The sequence below is a fragment of the Salvelinus alpinus genome, chromosome 9 (assembly GCF_045679555.1).
Source record: "Salvelinus alpinus chromosome 9, SLU_Salpinus.1, whole genome shotgun sequence".
Classification (NCBI taxonomy): domain Eukaryota; kingdom Metazoa; phylum Chordata; class Actinopteri; order Salmoniformes; family Salmonidae; genus Salvelinus; species Salvelinus alpinus.
In genome coordinates, this window is record NC_092094.1 from 47,773,228 (window position 1) to 47,793,583 (window position 20,356).

General features: G+C 40.2%; 1 protein-coding gene and 1 long non-coding RNA gene across 4 annotated transcripts in view; both read right to left on the reverse strand.

Annotated features, from left to right (window-relative positions):
- The window catches only part of LOC139530242 (metabotropic glutamate receptor 8-like), a 239,619-nt gene extending 231,455 nt beyond the window's left edge, over positions 1 to 8,164 (reverse strand). For all 3 annotated transcript variants that reach the window (XM_071326453.1, XM_071326452.1, XM_071326454.1), the window contains exons 1-2: positions 7,845 to 8,164; positions 112 to 972 (exon numbers count right to left, since the gene is read on the reverse strand). In XM_071326453.1, the coding sequence (XP_071182554.1) occupies positions 112 to 645 (534 nt within the window). In that variant the 5' untranslated portion in view covers positions 646 to 972; positions 7,845 to 8,164. The remainder of the gene's footprint in view (positions 1 to 111; positions 973 to 7,844) is intronic.
- Positions 8,165 to 10,225: 2,061 nt separating this feature from the next.
- LOC139530243 (uncharacterized) lies at positions 10,226 to 14,649 on the reverse strand. Its single transcript, XR_011665983.1, has 3 exons — positions 14,528 to 14,649; positions 12,975 to 13,135; positions 10,226 to 12,225 (listed from the first exon to the last, which is right to left on the reverse strand). It is a non-coding gene; the product is annotated as an uncharacterized lncRNA (long non-coding RNA).
- Positions 14,650 to 20,356: the final 5,707 nt, after the last annotated feature.

Genomic DNA, 20,356 nt, shown 5'->3' on the forward strand with positions numbered 1-20,356 from the left:
GTAGGCTAGATCTTAGCCTGAGTCAAACCTAAGCTTAAATAATATTGAGAACAAGGACTATGGAAAAATAAAAACAATCCCATTTTCAAATAGCGGAAACAGAATCCTCACCTTGAAGAGCCGCAGGATGTTGGCCACCATGATGGACACCGAGCTAGCCGCTGCCCCTATGACCCCCACCACCTTATCCGGCTTGGCAAAGATGGGTGCGTCCCCGTTGGCGCAGCGCACGTCCGAGCCATCCCTCTCGATGAGTGCCTGGACGAAGGTCAGTGACTGCTCCAGGGCATAGGTGTCTCTGGAACACGTGTCCAGGATGCGCGCCCCCAGGGTCACGTTCGGTAGCAGCTCTGGGTCCTTGTTGATCAGGTCAATGGCAAACAGCATGGCCTCCAGCCTATGAATGCCCTTCTCCTTCTTCAGCTCCCCGCAGGGGACTCCTCTCTCGCCACGGGAGTGCACAGGGAATAGGCCACCTAGCATGATGTCACCGTCCAGCCGGATAGAGTGGGCATACTCCTGCAGAGGCAGCTGCGGGTCCGAGACCTTCTGAGTGGCAGAGACCAACAGCCAGTAGCATTTGGTAGTCAGTAGGAAGAGGAAGCAGTAATGGGAGAGGGAGGGGTGTTTGGACTCCCTGGCCATGGTGGTAGCAGTGCGGGTGAGTGGGATAGTGGGTCAGGGGAGGGATGGTGTAGCACTGGAAGATCGGCGCAGCAGGCAGCTGGTGGGTGGTGGTGGGTGCACAGGGTGGGGCGTAACATGGGTGCCCCTCTCTAAATCAGGGTAGGGTTAGGGATGATTACCTCTTGGTTTCAAAGAGCTGCTGATGCATGTTCCTGGCATCACTGGGAAGGGGGTGTAGTTTGAGTGATATAAGGGAGCTGGAGAGAAGAGAGGCTGAGTTTCTCACACTGGCTGGACAGTGGTGATCTCTCTCTGCAATCCTTGGCATCACATGCTCAAAAGACCCTGTTTGTGATGTGAGACAAAGGGAAATACAATTAATCTGTTACACAATGTAGGGTTGAGCTCTATTAGACACAGACACGTAATTCATTAAACATATACAGAGAGGTCCGGAATTACTGGATCCCTTGATAAAGAAGACTGTATGAAATAAATGTAAATGTATGCAAAAAAATGCAACAACTGTATTATCTTATACTAATACAATTGCCCAGAGAAAGATTTTTCAATACTCCAGCACCCTCCCCTTGCAAGATATCGCCACTGAGCCTCTTTCTAAAATGTTTTATGAGATTGGAGAACACATTGGGAGGGATCTTAGACCATTCCTCCATACAAAATATTTCTCGATCCTTGATATCCTTAAACTGAGTTTATGGACTGCACTCTATTTCAAACCACATGTTTTTAAATAAGGTTCCAGTCCGGAGACTGAGATGGCCACTGCAAAATGTTGATTTTTCTTTGAGGATTTAAACGTGTGCTTGGGGATATTATCTTGCTTGAAGATCCACTTGCAGCTAAGACTCCTGGCAGAGGCAACCAGGTTTTTGGCTAGAATATTCTGGTACTCTGTAAAGTTCATGATGCCATTGACCTTAACAAGGGCCCCAGGACCAGTGGAAGAAAAATACCCCATAATATCAAAGATCTACAACCATATTTTACAGTATTGTTTAGGTATTTTCTGCATGAGCATTGTTCTTTCTAAGACCAAACCCACCATTGGTGTACGTGGCCAAAAACTCTATTTTCATGTCATATGACCATAACACCGGTTCCAATCCAAGTGCCAATGCCGTTTAGCAAACTCCAGGCGGTGCTATGGTCAGATGACATGAAAATAGAGCTCTTTGGCCACGCACACCAATGGTGGTTTACTTGTTAAACAAAATGTCTATCTCTGAGCAATTGTATTAGTATAAAATAATTGTAATAATTGGAGCATAGCTCAGAATTTGTACTATTTATTTTATAGTGGTTTTTTGCTCATCTGTATCAAGGGATCCAATAATTTCGGACCCCACTCTATAAGAAAGGCATACGACCACACACAAAGTCACATATGCTGTTTCTCCTCGCTCTTTCTCAAACACATACACTATATATACACAAAAGTATGTGGACACCCCTTCAAATTAGTGGATTTGGCTATTTCGGCCACACCTATTGCTGACAGGTCTATAAAATTGAGCACACAGCCATGCAATCTCCATAGGAAAAGATTGGCAGTAGAATGGTCTTACTGAAGAGCTCAGTGACGTTCCCAACAAGTCCGTTCGTCAAATTTCTGCTCTGCTAGAGCTGCCCCGGTCAACTGTAAGTACTGTTATTGTGAAGTGGAAAAGTCTAGGAGCAATAACAGCCCAACCACGAAGTGGTAGGCCACATAAGCTCACAGAGCGGGACTGCTGAGTGCTGAAGCATGTAGCGGGTAAAAATCGTCTGCCCTCAGTTGCAACACTCACTACAGAGTTCCAAACTGTATCTGGAAGCAATGTCAGCACAATAACTGTTTTCAGGAGCTTCATGAAATGGGTTCCCATGGCCGAGCAGCCGCACACAAGCCTAAGATCACCATGTGCAATGCCAAGTGTCGGCGGGAGTGGTGTAAAGCAGTGGAAATGCGTTCTCTGAAGTGATGAATCACACTTCACCATCTGTCATTCCGACGGACAAATCTGGGTTTGGTGGATGCCAGGAGAACGCTACCTGCCCCAATGCATAGCACCAACTGTAAAGTTTGGTGGAGAAGGAATAATGGTCTGGGGCTGTTTTTCATGGTTTGGGCTAGGCCCCTTAGTTCCAGTAAAGGGAAATCTTAACGCTACAACATTCAATGACATTCTAAATAATTATGTGCTTCCAACTTAATGGGAAAAGTTTGGGGAAGGCCCTTTCCTGTTTCAGCATGACAATGCCCCCGTGCACAAAGCGAGGACCATACAGAAATGGTTTGTCGAGATCAGTGTAGAATAACTTGACTGGCCTGCACAGACCCTGACCTCAACCCCATCTAACACCTTTGGGAAGAATTGGAACGCCGACTGCGATCCAGGCCTAATCGCCCAACATCAGTGCCCGACCACACTATTGCTCGTGGCTGAATGGAAGCAAGTTCACGCAGCAATGTTCCAAAATCTAGTGGAACACCTTCCCAGAAGAGTGGAGGCTGTTATAGCAGCAAAGGAGGGACCAACTCCATATTAATGCCCATGATTTTGGAATGAGATGTTAGACGAGCAGGTGTCCACAAACTTTTGGTCATGTGGTGTATGTGCACACGACACACTAAAGGCATCAAATTCAAATCTGGACGTCGAAGTCAGTTCTAATGCTTTTTTCATTCTTACCCTCTAATCAGGGACTGTTTTAAACCTGGGACACCAAGTGGATACAATGAATTATTAGGTAGAATAGAAAACCAGCAGTATGCCAGACCTCCAGGGAAGGATTTTAATACCTCTGCACGTAAGCATGCACCCATGCACAGGCACACACGCACACACACACAGGGGCAGACACAACAAACATCCACATGACACAGCAAGGAATCTCCCCTTGAAAACTGTGAACTCTTCAAACATACGCACATCTGCAAAAACTCTGTCTACAAAGCTGAGACTGTGCTTGATAAAAACATCAAAGAATTGTATTATCATGTAGTAAGCTATTGCATTTGCAATGACTCTTATCCTTACCCTGATGTCAATTTAAATTGCTGTGACGTTTTTTTACACAATCCATAGATATACAGGACGCTACATAAGAATTGACACAGCAACATACCCTACAGCCTTACAGATATAATGGTCGCACACTAGCATCGATTACAATGATAGAAACAGTGTGTGTGTGTGTGTGCGCACGCTGGCTGCTAGCCTGTAAAATGAAAACATGCCCGTCCTTTCTTCCGGAACAGAGGTGTTGGCTTACTGTCTTTTCTTTCATTGTTGCCTACATAAAAACTCATTATCCACACTTATTTACGACTCAGAATACTTTTTGGTACAAATGACAATTCTCTTTAGAGTGCCCCTCCTGATTTACAGAATCATAAAAATGTTGCGCCTGATCAATCGAGGCTCCATGTGCACATTACACTTGTGTGACATAGCTGTCGGAAACCTCCGGCCCTTACTCTGATCGTTCTTACCTTTTAACCAGATACTGATAGCTACCTGGGAAAACAGTGTGTGCCCTCTCCAGCCAGTCACTCTCATCCCAAAGAGTAACATGGCAGTGAGTGAAAAATGTGCAAGATGTGTATTGTGCACTCCTACATTGGTCTAAATACTTTGTACCAAATGTACAAAATACCAAACAATAATGTTTGTTACAGTTACAAAACAATTGATCTACAACTCTTTAAAAGAACCCATCACTGCACAAATGAAGCATGCCAATAACAACCATATGTAGCATAGCATGAGTAGGCCTAAGAATGCATGCACCTGTGCTGCACGTTCCCTTCTGTGGTGAACGGCGCAAAATGATTAACCACCTCCTAAACTGCTGATGTGCATGCGAACATTTCCATCATAAACGGTTGAGTTGTTCTAGCCTCACAAAAGGTATTGTTCTATGCTAGTAGCCGACTAATTTATGATGGATATTCTGACTGAGTATTGAGAAAATGTGATACATTTCTTGACCTAGAACTTTTGAATATAATGGAAAAGTAGATTTTCGCCTAAATAATACCCAAAAGTAAAAAAATCATGAGCAACAATAACTAGTAATGCTGCATAGTTCTACTGTAAAAAAAAAAGTTAGATAAATTGCTGACATGTACTCAATTTTGAGGACACGAGCTCAAGTACATAGTACAAATATTATTAAAATATTACATATGATTGTTTTCCTATTCAACAAAAGTAGGGTAAATGACAAATGCTTTCTGGGGTAAAGGACAAATGCTTTCTAAATATAGTAACAATCAAATTATAAACAACTTACTATAATATTTCACCTTTATTATAACTGTAAAATATGATCATATTTAGTGACAGTACAAATTTGACCCCATTTCATATAACTGATGACAGAGCATTTTCTGCCAAGCCTCCTCTGAGTGACACAAAGAGAACACTTGAATGTCTGCAGACTCATTACAAGTTCAGCTTTACACATAGTGATTTTGTCCCTGTTTGACCGAGAGGCAGTGGTCATGTTTCAATGCTACAAAAAAATGTTTAAATCATGTTGAGAGCTTAAAATCTGGCTGAAAATATCACAACTGGTGGATTGGTTAGACTGTCCCCTTTAATGTGCTATCTCCAAGGCTGGGCTCCGTCCTTCAGAGGGAGATTAAATCTATTCTTTGTCTGGAAAGGGAGTGACGTGTCACATTTTCTGGCCTATGCAAATGTGGGGGGAAAACCCTTCAAGTCAGCTCCACTGACAGAGTGGTAGCAGAAAGCAGACAGATGGGGCTTGCTGGCACTATAAGGCACTGCAATGTTTACAGAGCGCTTTGTACACAAAAAGGTCAGTCGGAACCGGTCCAGAACCACTCAAAGTCCTAAATAGGGGACTTAACATCTAAGAGGTTGGCACGGCAGGCTATATACCAGTGGTACTCATTGCTCGGCCAGCGGGACGCATTTGTGGCTCACAGTGATTGTCTTTTTTCCATTCATAATACATAACAATGATACAATTTCAATTCAATGTGTTTAATGCAGGCCTGAATCACTTCATTTAATGTCTCTATTGTTCCCTGGACGGCAGATAGATGGCAGTATAGCGCTGCTGTTGAACAGAAACGCCGAAATAGAACGCAACTGCTCAGCTACAGCGACCAATACATATTAGTTTGCTACTAGCTAATTTTGCAGTCTGGTAGACATGGATCGATTTATTGTAAAAAAGAAATATAAATCTACTGACAATGAAAATGAGGGGGAAGAGCTGGAAAACAACTTGACAGCTATGAACGAACAACCACCGGAGAACCAGGAAAATCAGGAAGATGGCGGCTGGGAAATGCAGCTAGCTAACGTAGCTCCGGTGGTTAAGAGAAGGATACGTTCGATTCAAGAAGAGCACAGAAAGATCCAAGAGAAATGGACAGACAAGTAATTTTTAGAATGCATAATGGGACTAGTTCACTTTGTCTTATTTGCCAGAAGGTAGTCAATTGTTTTAAACAAGTAAATTTAGAGCAACATTTCCAGTCACACCATGCCCACTTTGACAAAACATATCCAACTCAAAGGGCAGCTCAAAGGACAACAACAAATGATGGACAGATCTAACACTGTTGCAGAGAAAATGACAGAAGCAACCTATAAGATTGCTTGGATACTCGCAAGAAACAAGGCCTTCACAGACGCGGAGATTGTCAAATAATGTTTTTTGGCCTCAGCGGAAATATTGTATGCTGATTTCACAAACAAGGAAACTATTTTAAAGCAAATGAATTAAAGGACTGCAACTCTCAGACTCGACCATAACAAGACGCATAGAAGACATCGGCGAGGACATCGCTAAGCAACTGATTACTGACATATTGTGGCGCCGTGTTTTAGTATTGCGCTTGACGAAAGCACTGATGTAAGTGACATTGCCCAATTATGTGTTCCCTCAAAACGAGTCGTTCAGAGAGGAAATGTTATGTTTACTACCCCTTCAGGAACAAACACGAGGAGAGGATATTCTGAAAGCCCTTGTTACATTTTTTGCTGATAATAATATTGACTGGTCAAATCTGGCATCTGTGTGCACTGACGGCGCCAGAAACATGCGAGGGAAGGAGAGGGGACTCAATAATGAACAGTGTGAAACAAAAACGAGAAACAGACATACCAATGCACACCTGGTGCTATATACCAACAGGCTTATTTGTAGACTACCGTAATGGCATGCAGCATCAACTCATAACCCAGCGAGTCCATAACGTTTTCTTCAACCCAACAATTGGGACCCACTCATCAACTACAATATCTAAGCACAGAGCATATATTATCTTTAAATGACTACACACATAAAGCAACAACTTTGCAACAGCCAGTCAAAATGTTAAAAGGCTTTGACTTGAAGATTTGACCCACAGGTGATGATTAAGCAGACTCCTCCCACTTTGGTTCAACACACTGGTTGAATCAACAGCAACATTTTGTCTCAGCCTCATGGCAAAAGGTGTAGAATAGCATGAGATTAGCTATAAAAGTCTAATTCTTCTATTTTCCCCATGGAATTGTTTTTAGAATTGTAGGAAGTTATTTGAGTCATTGCTCAGACCTTGTGGGCTGTGAAACTGCAGTGTGCCCCTGCTCATTCACCCATCACTGAAAAAAAGCTATATCAATCAAATGTAGACATAATAGTTTTTGCACTTAATAGGCCTAAAGTTTCCTAAATTAATGGATTTGATAAAGTTATCAAAATCAATTAATTTTTATCGTTCAAGACTTGATTAATCCCCCCTATTTTCAAAATAAAACAAATATACACTTGTGATGAAGGTGCAATATGATCAATGAGCATGATGATTGAAAGGCGAGAATGTCACTGGGATTGTTTTATCAGATAGTATATTCAGTGGTTTGCATTTTACATTTCTTAAGTTTTACTCTCTCTCCCTTTCGATCGATTTGGACTCTGTTGATGATGACAGAAATGCGCTGTTTTTGAGTATCTACCAGAAAGACATATCACAAGCATACCCTGTGTTAACAGGTCAAAATGTGACTTTGGGTGAATGACTGGAAGCGTGAGTGTGTCGAAAACTGATATTCTCAATTTCAAGTCTGTAGGCTATCGCTGAAGTAAAAGATAAAAACAAAAAATCGAAACACACTAAATAAAGAACATGATTCATATCGCAGAATAAATAGTTATTAGAAATTTAACAATTAAGTAGGACTTACCTGCGGGTTACTGAGATCAGGTCCTTCGCGCTCTCACTGCCAAACCAATGCGGCGCAAGCTTGTGCTCATAGTGTTGGAAGAACACCACAGGAAGCGCGAGCGCGTTTCTTGTCTCGTGGAATCACCCATTACTCCCACACAACGGTTATTGGTTTTCTAACTGTGTGCTACCTAATGCTTCTCTGATGTTTGTTAGTTGTTGCTGTACATACTGAGCAGTTTATTTCAATTGACTGTTTCAAATCACCATAACCCATGTTCACACATGAAAACGTGTGCAGGGACTATTTAGGACGAATTCATATAATTCATGCTCAGAGTGTTTGTCTAGTCCAACAGTGCATGGTGGCATGTTCCTTCCCTCAAGACATGCATAGCCAGGCTGGTCTCATACACTATACGTAACATAGTCAACATAAATAGGTAAATAGTATTATGATATGTTATGTTTGGTTACATAAGACAGATGGTTACTTAAGGAAAAAATGAAAGTGGGATGGTTGGTTGGGTTGTATGGGTTGGCGTACAACACAAAGTCTAGCAACCCAGAAGATGAGAGTTTGAATCTCATCATGGACAACTTTAGCTTTTTAGCTACTTAGCATGTTAGTTAACCCTTCCCCCAACCTGAACCCCTTTAGCTAACCCTTCCCCTAAACCCAATCCTTTTAGTTAACCCTTCCTCTAACCCTAACTCATTAACCTAACTCCTAAACTTAACCCCAAGCCTAGCTAACGTTAGCCAGCTAGCTAGAATTTGTACATATCATACATTTTCAAATTCATGACATATTGCACAAAACTTTCAAATTTATAACATATAATACGAATTTTAATGCATAATATATAAGAAATAGGTGGTGGACATCCACAAATCAATACATACCATATGAAACGTAACAGAAACAGCCATTTAGATGTTCCGGTTTACGTACATAATAATACAAAATGCTCTGAGACCAGGTTTCAGCCAGCAGCCGATTTTATTTTGTGTGACAATTTCAAACTGGCAATTGTAAGGCATTGATAGCCTACTTGTGGGTGGGACATGCCACACCATGACAGCCTACATAAAGACGATGTAGCCTAGGCTAGTCTTATCTGTAGTTTTCAAAGGACATTACTTTCAAAGACTACCGTTAGAGGCTAGAATATTATAAACTACATCAAAGATGCTTGCGAATTATACATGGGAGGTGATTCAGATCATTCAACATTAGTTCGGAAATACTAAGAAAAAACAACCATATTTCTTACTCACACTCTTAGAGACAAACGGAAATGTATTTGTATAAGTAGGTTAAGATGCCTACGGCTCTACATCAAGCAATATTCCCATTGGGAAAACATTTGCACAGTGGATGTTGAAACGGGAGTTTTCGTTGACGACACCGTTAGGAAATGCAGTCGCATTGCGCCATCGTGCGCGTGTAAAATAGTCTAGTCAAGTGTAGCAGAGCTTGTCTGGGTAAAATATCAACGCAAACCCAACACCTGAAGTAGAAAAATAAGGCCATATCCGGATTATTGTATGGTTATACAGTAGGCCAAGGTCTGTGGTTATTATAAAAGGAATACAATGTGTTGCACTGACGGTGAATGTAGCTGGCTTGCGCAGGTGCCTTGAAGAAACAGGCCTGGATGCAGGCAGACAATTCTATATATTTTTTCTGGACTGCCTGCTTCCTATTTCGAAAACTGTCTGTGTACATTTTACAATAAATAATTACTGCCATTTGTATTTGCTGTGCATTATAGGTCAAATGGGCCACATTGATGAAAGTAAAAATGTGAATGGTCTCAACCCACTGGGCAAAAACTGAGTGAATCAATGTTGATTCCACGACATTTCAGCCCAAAAAAGTATATATCCCAGCTAACAATGACCTGTTGGTCCGCCAGCGTATTTTGGGTGGTACGCCGTCAGCGGCTTGCCGTGGTCGGGCCTCCGGCGGCAGACTGGCAATCGGACCACTAGCGTTTCTTGAGCGACAAGCCGCGATGCTAGGTGGAGGTCTTACCTTCAGAGGAGGAACTTCGGCATGTCGATATGCGGACCAATGCGTACGCCCTGCTGTAACACCTTCTCATGAATTGAATAAGTACTGCTACTACTGCTGAAAACAATACAGATATATTTTAATATAAACCACACGGACTTGACAAGAATTGAACTGTACCATTCAGCTTTGTCTGGAAAATGCCCATTGTATGAAGTTCCACATTTTGTAATCACATAATGCAATTTCAATGTTATAGCAAGTTCCACTACTTTTATGTGTGTTCTTACAGGTAGATAGCTTGCATACTTTCACTTTTAAGTAACCTATTCAATAATCTTTGGCATTGTGAAGGCGTTTTAGTGAATATAGAACAAAAATGACAGGAAATGCATCTTTATTTTACAACAATACACAAATTAAGATATGGTATTAGGTATAGGTTAACAATACTACATTTAACATGATCTTGTGTAACAACCTTTAGCACAAAACTGCAATGTAATGTATTTACATAGATGTTACAGACAGTGCAGGCTCTAAACTTGAGGCCACTAGGCAATATTTTCTGTATAGTCTTCCTTAGTTTTCAGTTTCCATTAAGAAATGTTAGAATGTTAACTTGTTAACAAATAAGATAGATTTCTCTCAATCGTTAGTGGAATAACTTGATCAGAGATGATCATAAAATGTTCTAACTAAATAATCATTAACAACCATTAAGTGCATTTAAACTGAATATGGGCACAAACCACCCTACGTGTCTATGGGGATATCATTGTGTGAGGGTTTCATACAGTTGAAGTCGGAAGTTTACATACACTTAGGTTGGAGTCATTAAAACTTGTTTTTCAACCACTCCACAAATATCTTGTTAACAAACTATAGTTTTGGCAAGTCGGTTAGGACATCTACTTTGTGCATGACACAAGTAATTTTTCCAACAATTGTTTACAGACAGATTTCACTTATAAATTCACTGTATCACAATTCCAGTGGGTCAGAAGTTTACATGCACTAAATTGACTGCCTTTAAACAGCTTGGAAAATTCCAGAAAATTATGTCATAGCTTTAGAAGCTTCTGATTGACTCAAATGATGTCAATTAGCCTATTGGAGGTGTACCTGTGGATGCATTTCAAAGCCTACCTTCAAATTCAGTGCCTCTTCCCATGATGTCAAGCAAAAATCAAAAGAAATCAGCCAAGACCTCAGAAAAAAATTGTAGACCTCCACAAGTCTGGTTCATCCTTGGGAGCAATTTCCAAATGCCTGAAGGTAGAAAGTCCATTTGTACAAACAATAGTACGCAAGTATAAACACCATGGGCCCAAGGAGCCGTCATACCACTCAGGAAGGAGACGCTTTCTGTGTCCTAGAGATGAACGTATTTTGGTGCGAAAAGTGCAAATCAATCCCAGAACAACAGCAAAGGACCTTGTGAAGATGCTGGAGGAAACAGGTACAAAAGTATCTATATCCACAGTAAAATTAGTCCTATATCGACATAACCTGAAAGGCCGCTCAGCAAGGAAGAAGTCACTGCTCCAAAACCGCCATAAAATAGCCAGACTACGGTTTGCAACTGCACATGGGGACAAAGATCGTACTTTTTGGAGAAATGTCCTCTGGTCTGATGAAACACATGAAACACGGGGGTGGCAGCATCATGTTGTGGGGGTGCTTTGCTGCAGGAGGGACTGGTGCACTTCACAAAAGAGATGGCATCATGAGGGAGCATATATCTCTCAAGACATCAGTCAGGAAGTTAAAGCTTGGTCGCAAATGGGTCTTCCAAATGGACAATGACCCCAAGCATACTTCCAAGGTTGTGGCAAAATGGCTTAAGGACAACAAAGTGGCTATCACAAAGCCCTGACCTCAATCCTATTGAAAATTTGTGGGCAGAACTGAAAAAGCTTGTGCGAGCAAGGAGGCCTACAAACCTGACTCAGTTACACCAGCTCTGTCAAGAGGAATGGGCCAAAAGTCACTCAAATTATTGTGGAAGGCTACCTGAAACGTTTGACCCAAGTTAAACAATTTAAAGGCAATGCTACCAAAACCTAATTGAGTGTATGTGAACTTCTGACCCACTGGGAATGTGATGTAAGAAATACAAGCTGAAATAAATCATTTTCTCTACTATTATTCTGACATTTCACATTCTTAAAATAAAGTGGTCCTAACTGACCTAAAACAGAGACTTTTTAATTGGATTAAATGTCAGGAATTGTGGAAAACTGAGTATAAATATATTTGGCTGAGGTGTATGTAAACTTCCGACTTCAACTGTATCTTATCATGTGGTGGCGCATGTGCTAGTGGAGCTTGAGGGTGAGTGATGTCATCAACATCTTTCAGGAAGCAGAGAGAAGTCCTGTTGATGAAATGCCACAATTAAAGCTCCGTAGACTTTCATCACAATTATTGTATTACGTATGAATTTCCCCATCATGATATTCAAAAAATGTTAAAGATTACAGGTAATGGTATACACAATATGTAGTGTTGATTTGACACTTACATACCAATCAGTTTGTGATTTGTACTTATGGTTAGAACCTGATTTGTCATCGATAGCTGTTGCTTTGTTGGCCAATCTTAATTTTCTTCTTGAGCTGTCCTCTCCTGCCCTTCCTAACTACAAGATATATCTAAAATAATTAGCATTGAGCATTGAGCCTGAGGAGCAAGGTCAAGAATCAACAAATTAAGCCTAACACTAACCCTACACCTGATCAAAACACCCCATTAAATGGTCCAAAAGGTTGTACCAATCACACCATGCATATGAGGATATGTGGTATCCTTTTAGTGGTGATTCACAAACCACACAGAAGGTAAAGAACGCGTTTTTATGGTGACTGATAACCTTTTGAGAATTAGGGTGCAGGTCCGCAATTGAAGACCAATCTCCGAAATATGTATTGGGACGACTAAGGCTTGACATTAATTTCTTATATAGTCGTACAATGTTTACAATTCTATATTGCTGGAATCAAGCAGCAAAGGTACTCATACCAACTGTATACAACACCATAATTCTCAAAAGGTTATGAATCACCATTAAAATGTGCTCTTACCCTCTGTGTGGTTTGCAAATCACCATTAAAAGGCACCCCTTACCTGCTGTGTGATCCGTGTGGTACCACATATAAAAGTTGTCCTGTGGAATCCTCTGGAGAGAACAGCTCATTATCTGGATCACCTTCCTCAAGCATCTGTCTCTATAAAAACCCAGTTGACGGTTGTGGTCCCAGTAGAAATCCAAGGTGAGTTGATGTTACCTAAAAAAAAAAAATCATATGAGTAATTAAAGTACGTTTAAGTTATGGTTTGATATGTTATATCATGATAAACAGTATGGCTAAGGTTTATGTTAATAAGGACCCTAGGAACTGTCATGGGTCAATAAGTCAATAATGCCTTCAGGGTTAATGTTAGGGACTTCAAGTTAGTTGATGGATGCCAACGTTAGACTAGCTAACATAACGTTAGCTAAGTTGGCAGATAACTTTAAGTTTGGCCAATTAACATTACATGGCTAAATAATGTGCCCTACAGTTGTCCAGGTAACACGAACAATAAAGGGAGACAGAAAGTTAATTAACATTGTCAAGTTAAACAGTAACCAGCTAAAAGTTAAAAAAGAGTAAAACGACTTGCTTGGTTAGCTAGCTAGTCAATGGTCCTTCAGGGTCTTGGGATGTTCTTCAGAATAAACTAGCAAGCTGCAGGCGTCTCGTGAGTGGCCGTTGGAACTGCCTTGTTTTAACGTTAGCTCGGCTAAATTGGAAAGGTCAACCTTAAATCTAGGTTACTTAAAATGATTGCTACAATTACCTAGCTAGCCCTGTTCGCTCACCAATTGTACCTTAATTTATCTAATTTACCTCTAAGCTAGCTGTAGCTCTCATCCAGCTGCACAGCTGCGTCCTCATCACGTTGATACAATTCTAGCATAGCTCTTCGGTGTTGCCTTAATTTAGAGCTTAGAGCTGAGAAACGCATATTTAAATACTGAGTAAAAGGTAATGAGGTCAACAAAAATGAGCACCAATCATAATCGCCATTTCAACGGTTTACATAACAATAGAATTAACAGTAAATATTTTTAACACTTTTCCCGAGATCAGCCACCTCATGTCAAAGATTTTTTTTTTTTGCTCCACAAAGCTGAGGGAACATCATATTCTGAGAAAATGCACTAAACAAGCGACATCAGGTCTAATTTACACACAGTATTTGGCTAATTGATGTGCTACTATTGTCCACGAAATCAGCTGATGCATTTTAATTTGTTTACAATTGACAAGTTTATACAACAATAAAGTGAATATACTGACTAAAGCAATTATGTCATTTTTTTTAGGAAATACTCACCCCTCATGTGTCTTCAATTATATATTTAGTTATTAATTAACTACATCAGTCTAGTATTGGTGCTATAATTTCAGTGTAGTATTATCTGCATGCACAGAGTAAAAATTGTCTATCCTTAGACACACACACAAAGAAACATACCATGAAGATTGGTTTAAACTACATTAATTTACATTTCATTTTCCTATTGTTGCCCTTATATAAATCAGTGACCAATCATGCATTTTTTTGTTGTTGACTTAAAGTGATGAACATTCCAGCGTTGATTTTTCTTTTCGGATATCCAGTCTACATACCAAAAGTTTAGGTAATATGTCCAGTTACGTAGAAAAATTCAGAAGGGGGTTGCACAAGATTTGCAAAAACTAAAGTCAGGATCTGTGGAAAGGGAAGAGAGGCATGACTGTTATGGCATAAGCAATTTTATGCAAGTGGCTCTTCCAACGTAGGAGTCAAATAGTGGGTTTGAGTCAGCTGATGTTTGCACATTAAGTGGTAGTGAGGGTGGGGTTAACGACAGCTTCACTGAGAGCACAGAGGAAAGCATTGATGAATGTACAGACGAGGAGGATGATGTCAGAAAGTTACCTTCGGATTGGGCTCTTAGGATACAAATTCCACATTCGTCATTAACTGAACTACTCAAGATTCTATCCACAAAAATCCAAGAATTAGGCCTACCAAAAGATTCACAGACTTTGTTGAAAACAAAACCAGTGGTGGAAACTAAGGGAGCCTCTTGGGGAACTTATTTACACACTGACATTAAACATTGTGTCCTGTCCCACCTTACTACATCTTGTCTGAGTCTGTATCCCTCCAAATCAATATTGATGGCCTTCCTCTATACAAGAGCTCAAATGCTCAATTCTGGCCTATCTTAGGGCTAGTAGAAATCTACAAAGGCGTGGGCCAGACAAACAAGTCACCATTTGTTATTGGGATGTTCTTTGGGGAGAAGAATCCAACCAGTCTTGATTTCTTGCATGACTTTGTTGAGGAAATGCAGCAGCTGGAAACTTTTTTTTTGGAGACAGAAATCTTAAAGTCCAAATCTCTGCCATTACATGTGGCGCACCAGCAAGGGCCTTTGTCAGAAATGCAAAAGGTACATACTACTATGGCTGTCAAAAGGGAGCCTACTACCTGAATCGTATTACCTTCCCAGAAATAACAGCTCATCTGAGGTCCAACCACGACACTTTTGATGATTTGACTGATGACTCTCATTACATTGGGACAACACCTTCAGGATCATTGTCAATTGGTTTGGTGACACCGTTTCCTCTTGATTACATGCACCTGGTATGTTTGGGAGTTACACGGAATCTGATAACTCTATGGCAGAAAAGGGCACTGAAAACATTTTTAGGTCCAGCTGTTGTCAGAAATGTATCTTCACAGCTGACTGACTTAAGACCTCACACTCCACCAGAAATCAACAGAAAACCCAGATCACTGAATGAGTCTGACCGTTGGAAGGCAACGGATTTTAGTACATTAGTACAAAAGGGAATATTCCAAGGGTGATGTATGAAAACTTCATGTTGCTTGCAGTTCCCATGACCATCTTCCTAAGTGTATCCTTGTGTGCAGACCACACAGACTGTGCTGGAAACCTCCTGGTTTTGTTTGTGGACCACTGCAGCTGCCTGTATGTGAAGGAAAACATAACATATAACATGCATTGCCAAACCCATCTCAGTCATGAAGCACAAGCATTTGGTGATCTTGACAATATCTCTTGCTTGCCCTTCCATAATTTTCTTGGCCAGTTAAAAATAATGATAAAAAAAAAAAAAGCCTTTAGAGCAGGTTATATGGAGGCTGTTAGAGAGGCCATGAGAGCAACAGTCAGATGCTGAGAAAACATTACAAAAGCAGCATGACAATGGCCCAGTCCCAAATGGTCTAACAGTGAAAGAGCAGTATAACAAAAATGCAGTTCACTCACTTCTCTGTGCAGATGTCCACTGGGAATAACTGTATCCAGTTGAGGAACAAGGAAGTTGTGCTAGTACAAAACCTGCTGGTGGAGGAAAACTTTGATTGTGTACAAAACATTTAGGAACAAGACAGACCTTTTCCCATAACCCCTGCCATCATCACTGCTTGATATTTTCCATCTCTCTGGATTGAAGGATGAACTTCTTTTCACTTGAGCCACAAATGTGCTACAGAAGTTTGTTCTACTCACATGCAAAGGAGGCTTTGCTGGGATGCCATTGCTCCATTTGTAGGATGCAATGCAGCAATATTTAAAAACATTTTTTTCCTGTTCTCTTTTCAAGGTAAATTGTCAGAAAAAAACATTACAGAAAATGTATTATTTACTTGAAGGGATTTTCTTAAACTTAATTAGATGTTACAATTGTGAAATGTTTGAGTAAACTAATCTAATTGAGTGCCCTTATTTGCTTTTTTGTTTGCAGTACCATATTTGCTGTGGTTAATTTCCTGAACGAAGATGACAGTTTAGCTGTCATCTCAAAAACCTGATGCAACAAGGACAAATGTTATTGGCCTCTATACAAGAGCCAAGAGAGGTTAATTCTTCAGGCTAGGGTCTATTTCTCTCCATTTCCGCCTGACTGATGTGCCCAAAGTAAACTGCCTGTTGCGCAGGCCCTGAAGCCAGGATATGCATATAATTGGTACCATTGGAAAGACAACACTCTGCAGTTTGTAGAAATGTTAAAATAATGTAGGAAACTATTCACAATAGATATGGTAGGAGAAAATCCAAAGAAAAACCAACCAGAATTTTTTTTTGAGAGCCCATGCTCTTCCGTTAGAACGTAAAGGGAAAAAATGCAATCCAGCTCCCAGTATGCAATTCCTATGGCTTCCACTGGATGTCAGTAGTCTGTTCAAGGTTTCAGGCTTGTTTCTTCCCAAACGAGGAAAAATTGAGTTTTAGTACTGGGATACAGACTTGGAAATCAGTCTGTGCATGCGCGACGAAGAGGACGCGCACCTGCTAATACGTTTTCCTATTGAACATACTTCTTTCCGTATGAAATATTATGGTTTAATTACATTTTAGGGTACCTGATGATTAAATAGAAACGTATTTTGACTTGTTTAACAAAGTTTAGCGGGAGCTTTTTGGATTCCTTTCTCTGCATGTTGAATGAGTGGATAACTCAAGTCGATGGTGGCAACTAAACTGACTTTTTGGGATATAAAGAAGGATTTTATCTAACAAAACGACACAACATGTTGTAGCTGGGACCCTTTGGATGACAAATCAGAGGAATATTTTCGAAAAGTGAATATTTAATCGCTATTTGTGAATTTATGAAACCTGTGCTGTAAAAAAAAATTATTGTTGTGGGGCGCCGTCCTCAAACAATCGCGTGGCATGCTTTCGTTGTAAAGCCTATTACAAATCGGACAGTTCAGTTAGACTAACAATAATTTAAGCTTTTAACCAAAATAAGACATTTGTATGTTCCTAAATGTTTAATATCCATCATTTTAATGATTATTTATTTGAATTGCATGCCCTCCAGTTTCACCGGAAGTTGTCCCGCCAGCAGGACGCCTAGCCCTAAGGCAGTGATGTCACACGAACGGTCGGACATTGATACATGGGAGGTGTATTCAATTTCATTACTGAAGACAAAGGGTGAGTACTTTTTTTTGAAAACTCTGTTTATTAAGTTTTACACACACACAGACAAGACAAAGCAATATAAATAATATACTCGACTAGAAAAAAATACAAATAATACATTAAAAAAAAAATAGCTTTAAAGATACCATACTTTAGACAAGTTAAACACACCAGGCAGAAGGCTACAAAGGTTAAAGGGCAATCTATAGTACAGGGACAGAGCAAACACCTCACCATTGTTCCTGTAAACAGTCAAGGGATAGGGGTGGAGAAATGCAACCACTCACAGACAGTCAAGACCACAGACTGACCATCCACTGGACCAAAAATAAAAAGTTTACAATGCTTTCAAATAAAAAAATGAATAATAATCATTTTATGTAGGCGTGAACAAAATTTAAAAATAACTGGGAAAAACAAGCTCACACCTTAGTCTCTGCCCGGGCAAGATGAACAAGGCATCCGCAGGTCACAATCAATAAGCACATCAACCTTAATGCCCCCCCCCCCCCAAGGGTGAGTACTTTAACTGAATAGTAAGATACTAAATAAGATACTAACATTGCAGACATTTACAAATGAACTGATAAGCTCCTGTTTCGTGATGTTTTCAGATTCATATGAGAAAACCCATGAGTGCCTGGTTCGGGCAGAATAAGGCTCAAGGCTGGAAACAGAGCCAGAGTCACCAAAGAAAGAGAAAGTAAGATTTAGTGTTTGAAATAAAAGGAATCTAAACACTACACTACTACTCTGAAAACGTCATGCTTGTTATCATTCCCAGGCGAAAACCTGAATTTGATCAGACAGACTCTGAGGAGTCTGACGCTGATCATAACCAGCACTCACCAGTGCCAAAGACCCCCAAATTTGCCCAAAAAAGGGTTGATTCCACACACAAAAAAAAGTGTATGCAAGATTTCGTTTCTTGGCAATGTATTGTTCATACAAGTGTACATCTAAATTTCACAACCTGCATTTCATTTGCACAATTTGCAACAGTATCTTCAAGTTGTCACTCTCTGCTGGGGGTAAGTGCCTCTTATGTACTGAATTTAATGAAGTATATCACATAACATTATGCTTAAGAACTAATCATTTTACAATGTGTTTTTTTTAAGGAATGCTGAAATAGTTGTGAACTGGCTGTGAACTGAGATGTATAGGACAAATAACTATGCTTTAACTTTGATCTGAACAGGTCCTCAGTCCTCTTCGTCACAGGGGCCAGCTGCTCACCAGTTTGAAGGTACCTGATTTTGCCCATCATATTATCTGAGGTGTAAAGGGAGATAAACAATGTTTATCTTTAAAAAAAAAAACTCACATCTTCTGTCAGCAAGTTACCATGTGTGTTTCAATATAATTCTTGCTTTCATGCTAAGTTTATCAACACAAACCATTTGTTAGATTTAATTCAAAACATTTTACAAGTAGGATATAGATACAATGGTGAAATGTGACAGAAAATGAAATGGAAAGCGTTCATTACCTTTGCTAGCAAGTTGTTGAAAGTGAATCGTTGCAATCAAAACGTTGTCCAACTGGGAAAGTTCACCGCAAGCTAGCCATGAACAAACTTGTCTTGTTTACTCCATGTGTTCACTTGTGAAACACGTCAGTTGACAGATTAAGATTGCATGTGCTTCATTCTTGCAGCAGTAGCTAACTTCCAAATCACTATTTTAGCACTAGTAATGCTACTACATATGGCCAGTTGCAGTTTGTGTGAAACATTGTTGCAAAAGTGGTTTCCCTTTGGGAATATCTAGCCAAGTGATTGTATCTGGATACTTTTCTGGATACTTTCCCGGATACTTTCCCCCAGTTGAGATGTGGGCGCTGCTTACTTTAACTGAAATTCTATATTTGTGTATTGTGCTCAATTTGCAACAGAATCATCAAGACCCTGTTCCCATGCCTCTTCGTCAGAAGATTTTCTGGCAGCAGTACATGGTATTTTAAAGTATTCCACTGTACACTTGTTAATGCATACAGTCTATTAGAAAAGCTAAGTCTGGCTACTACCAGCAGCAATTCTGTAAAGATACATTTAATTAAAAATAAGAAGTATTCTTATTAGCTGCATTCTTAGGCAGTTATTTAATAAATTCTCATCTCAAACAGCTCAATCCTCCTCATCACTGGGCCCTGCTGCTTATCAGTCTGAAGGTAACTGCAATATGTGCTACTTAGTTGTAGTGTGAGGGGCTCCATAATTACATAAAGTGGAATGTTAAACAGTACAATGGCAAATTTGGCCCTTGCATTCCATATCTCAGAATCAAATTTTCATAGAGCTTTTATCTTGTCATTCGAAAGGAATAGGTTTCCAAAGTTCATAATTTGCCCACTGTCATATGTTAAGATTTGCACTGGCTGATTCTTCAGCACCCTCCTGAGGGAATTGGCAGAGGATGTCAGAGAGTTGCAATACCAGACCACAGTAAACAGGAACCTCTTAATGAAACTGACCAATTGGTCTCATGGGAACATAGTTTTGCCA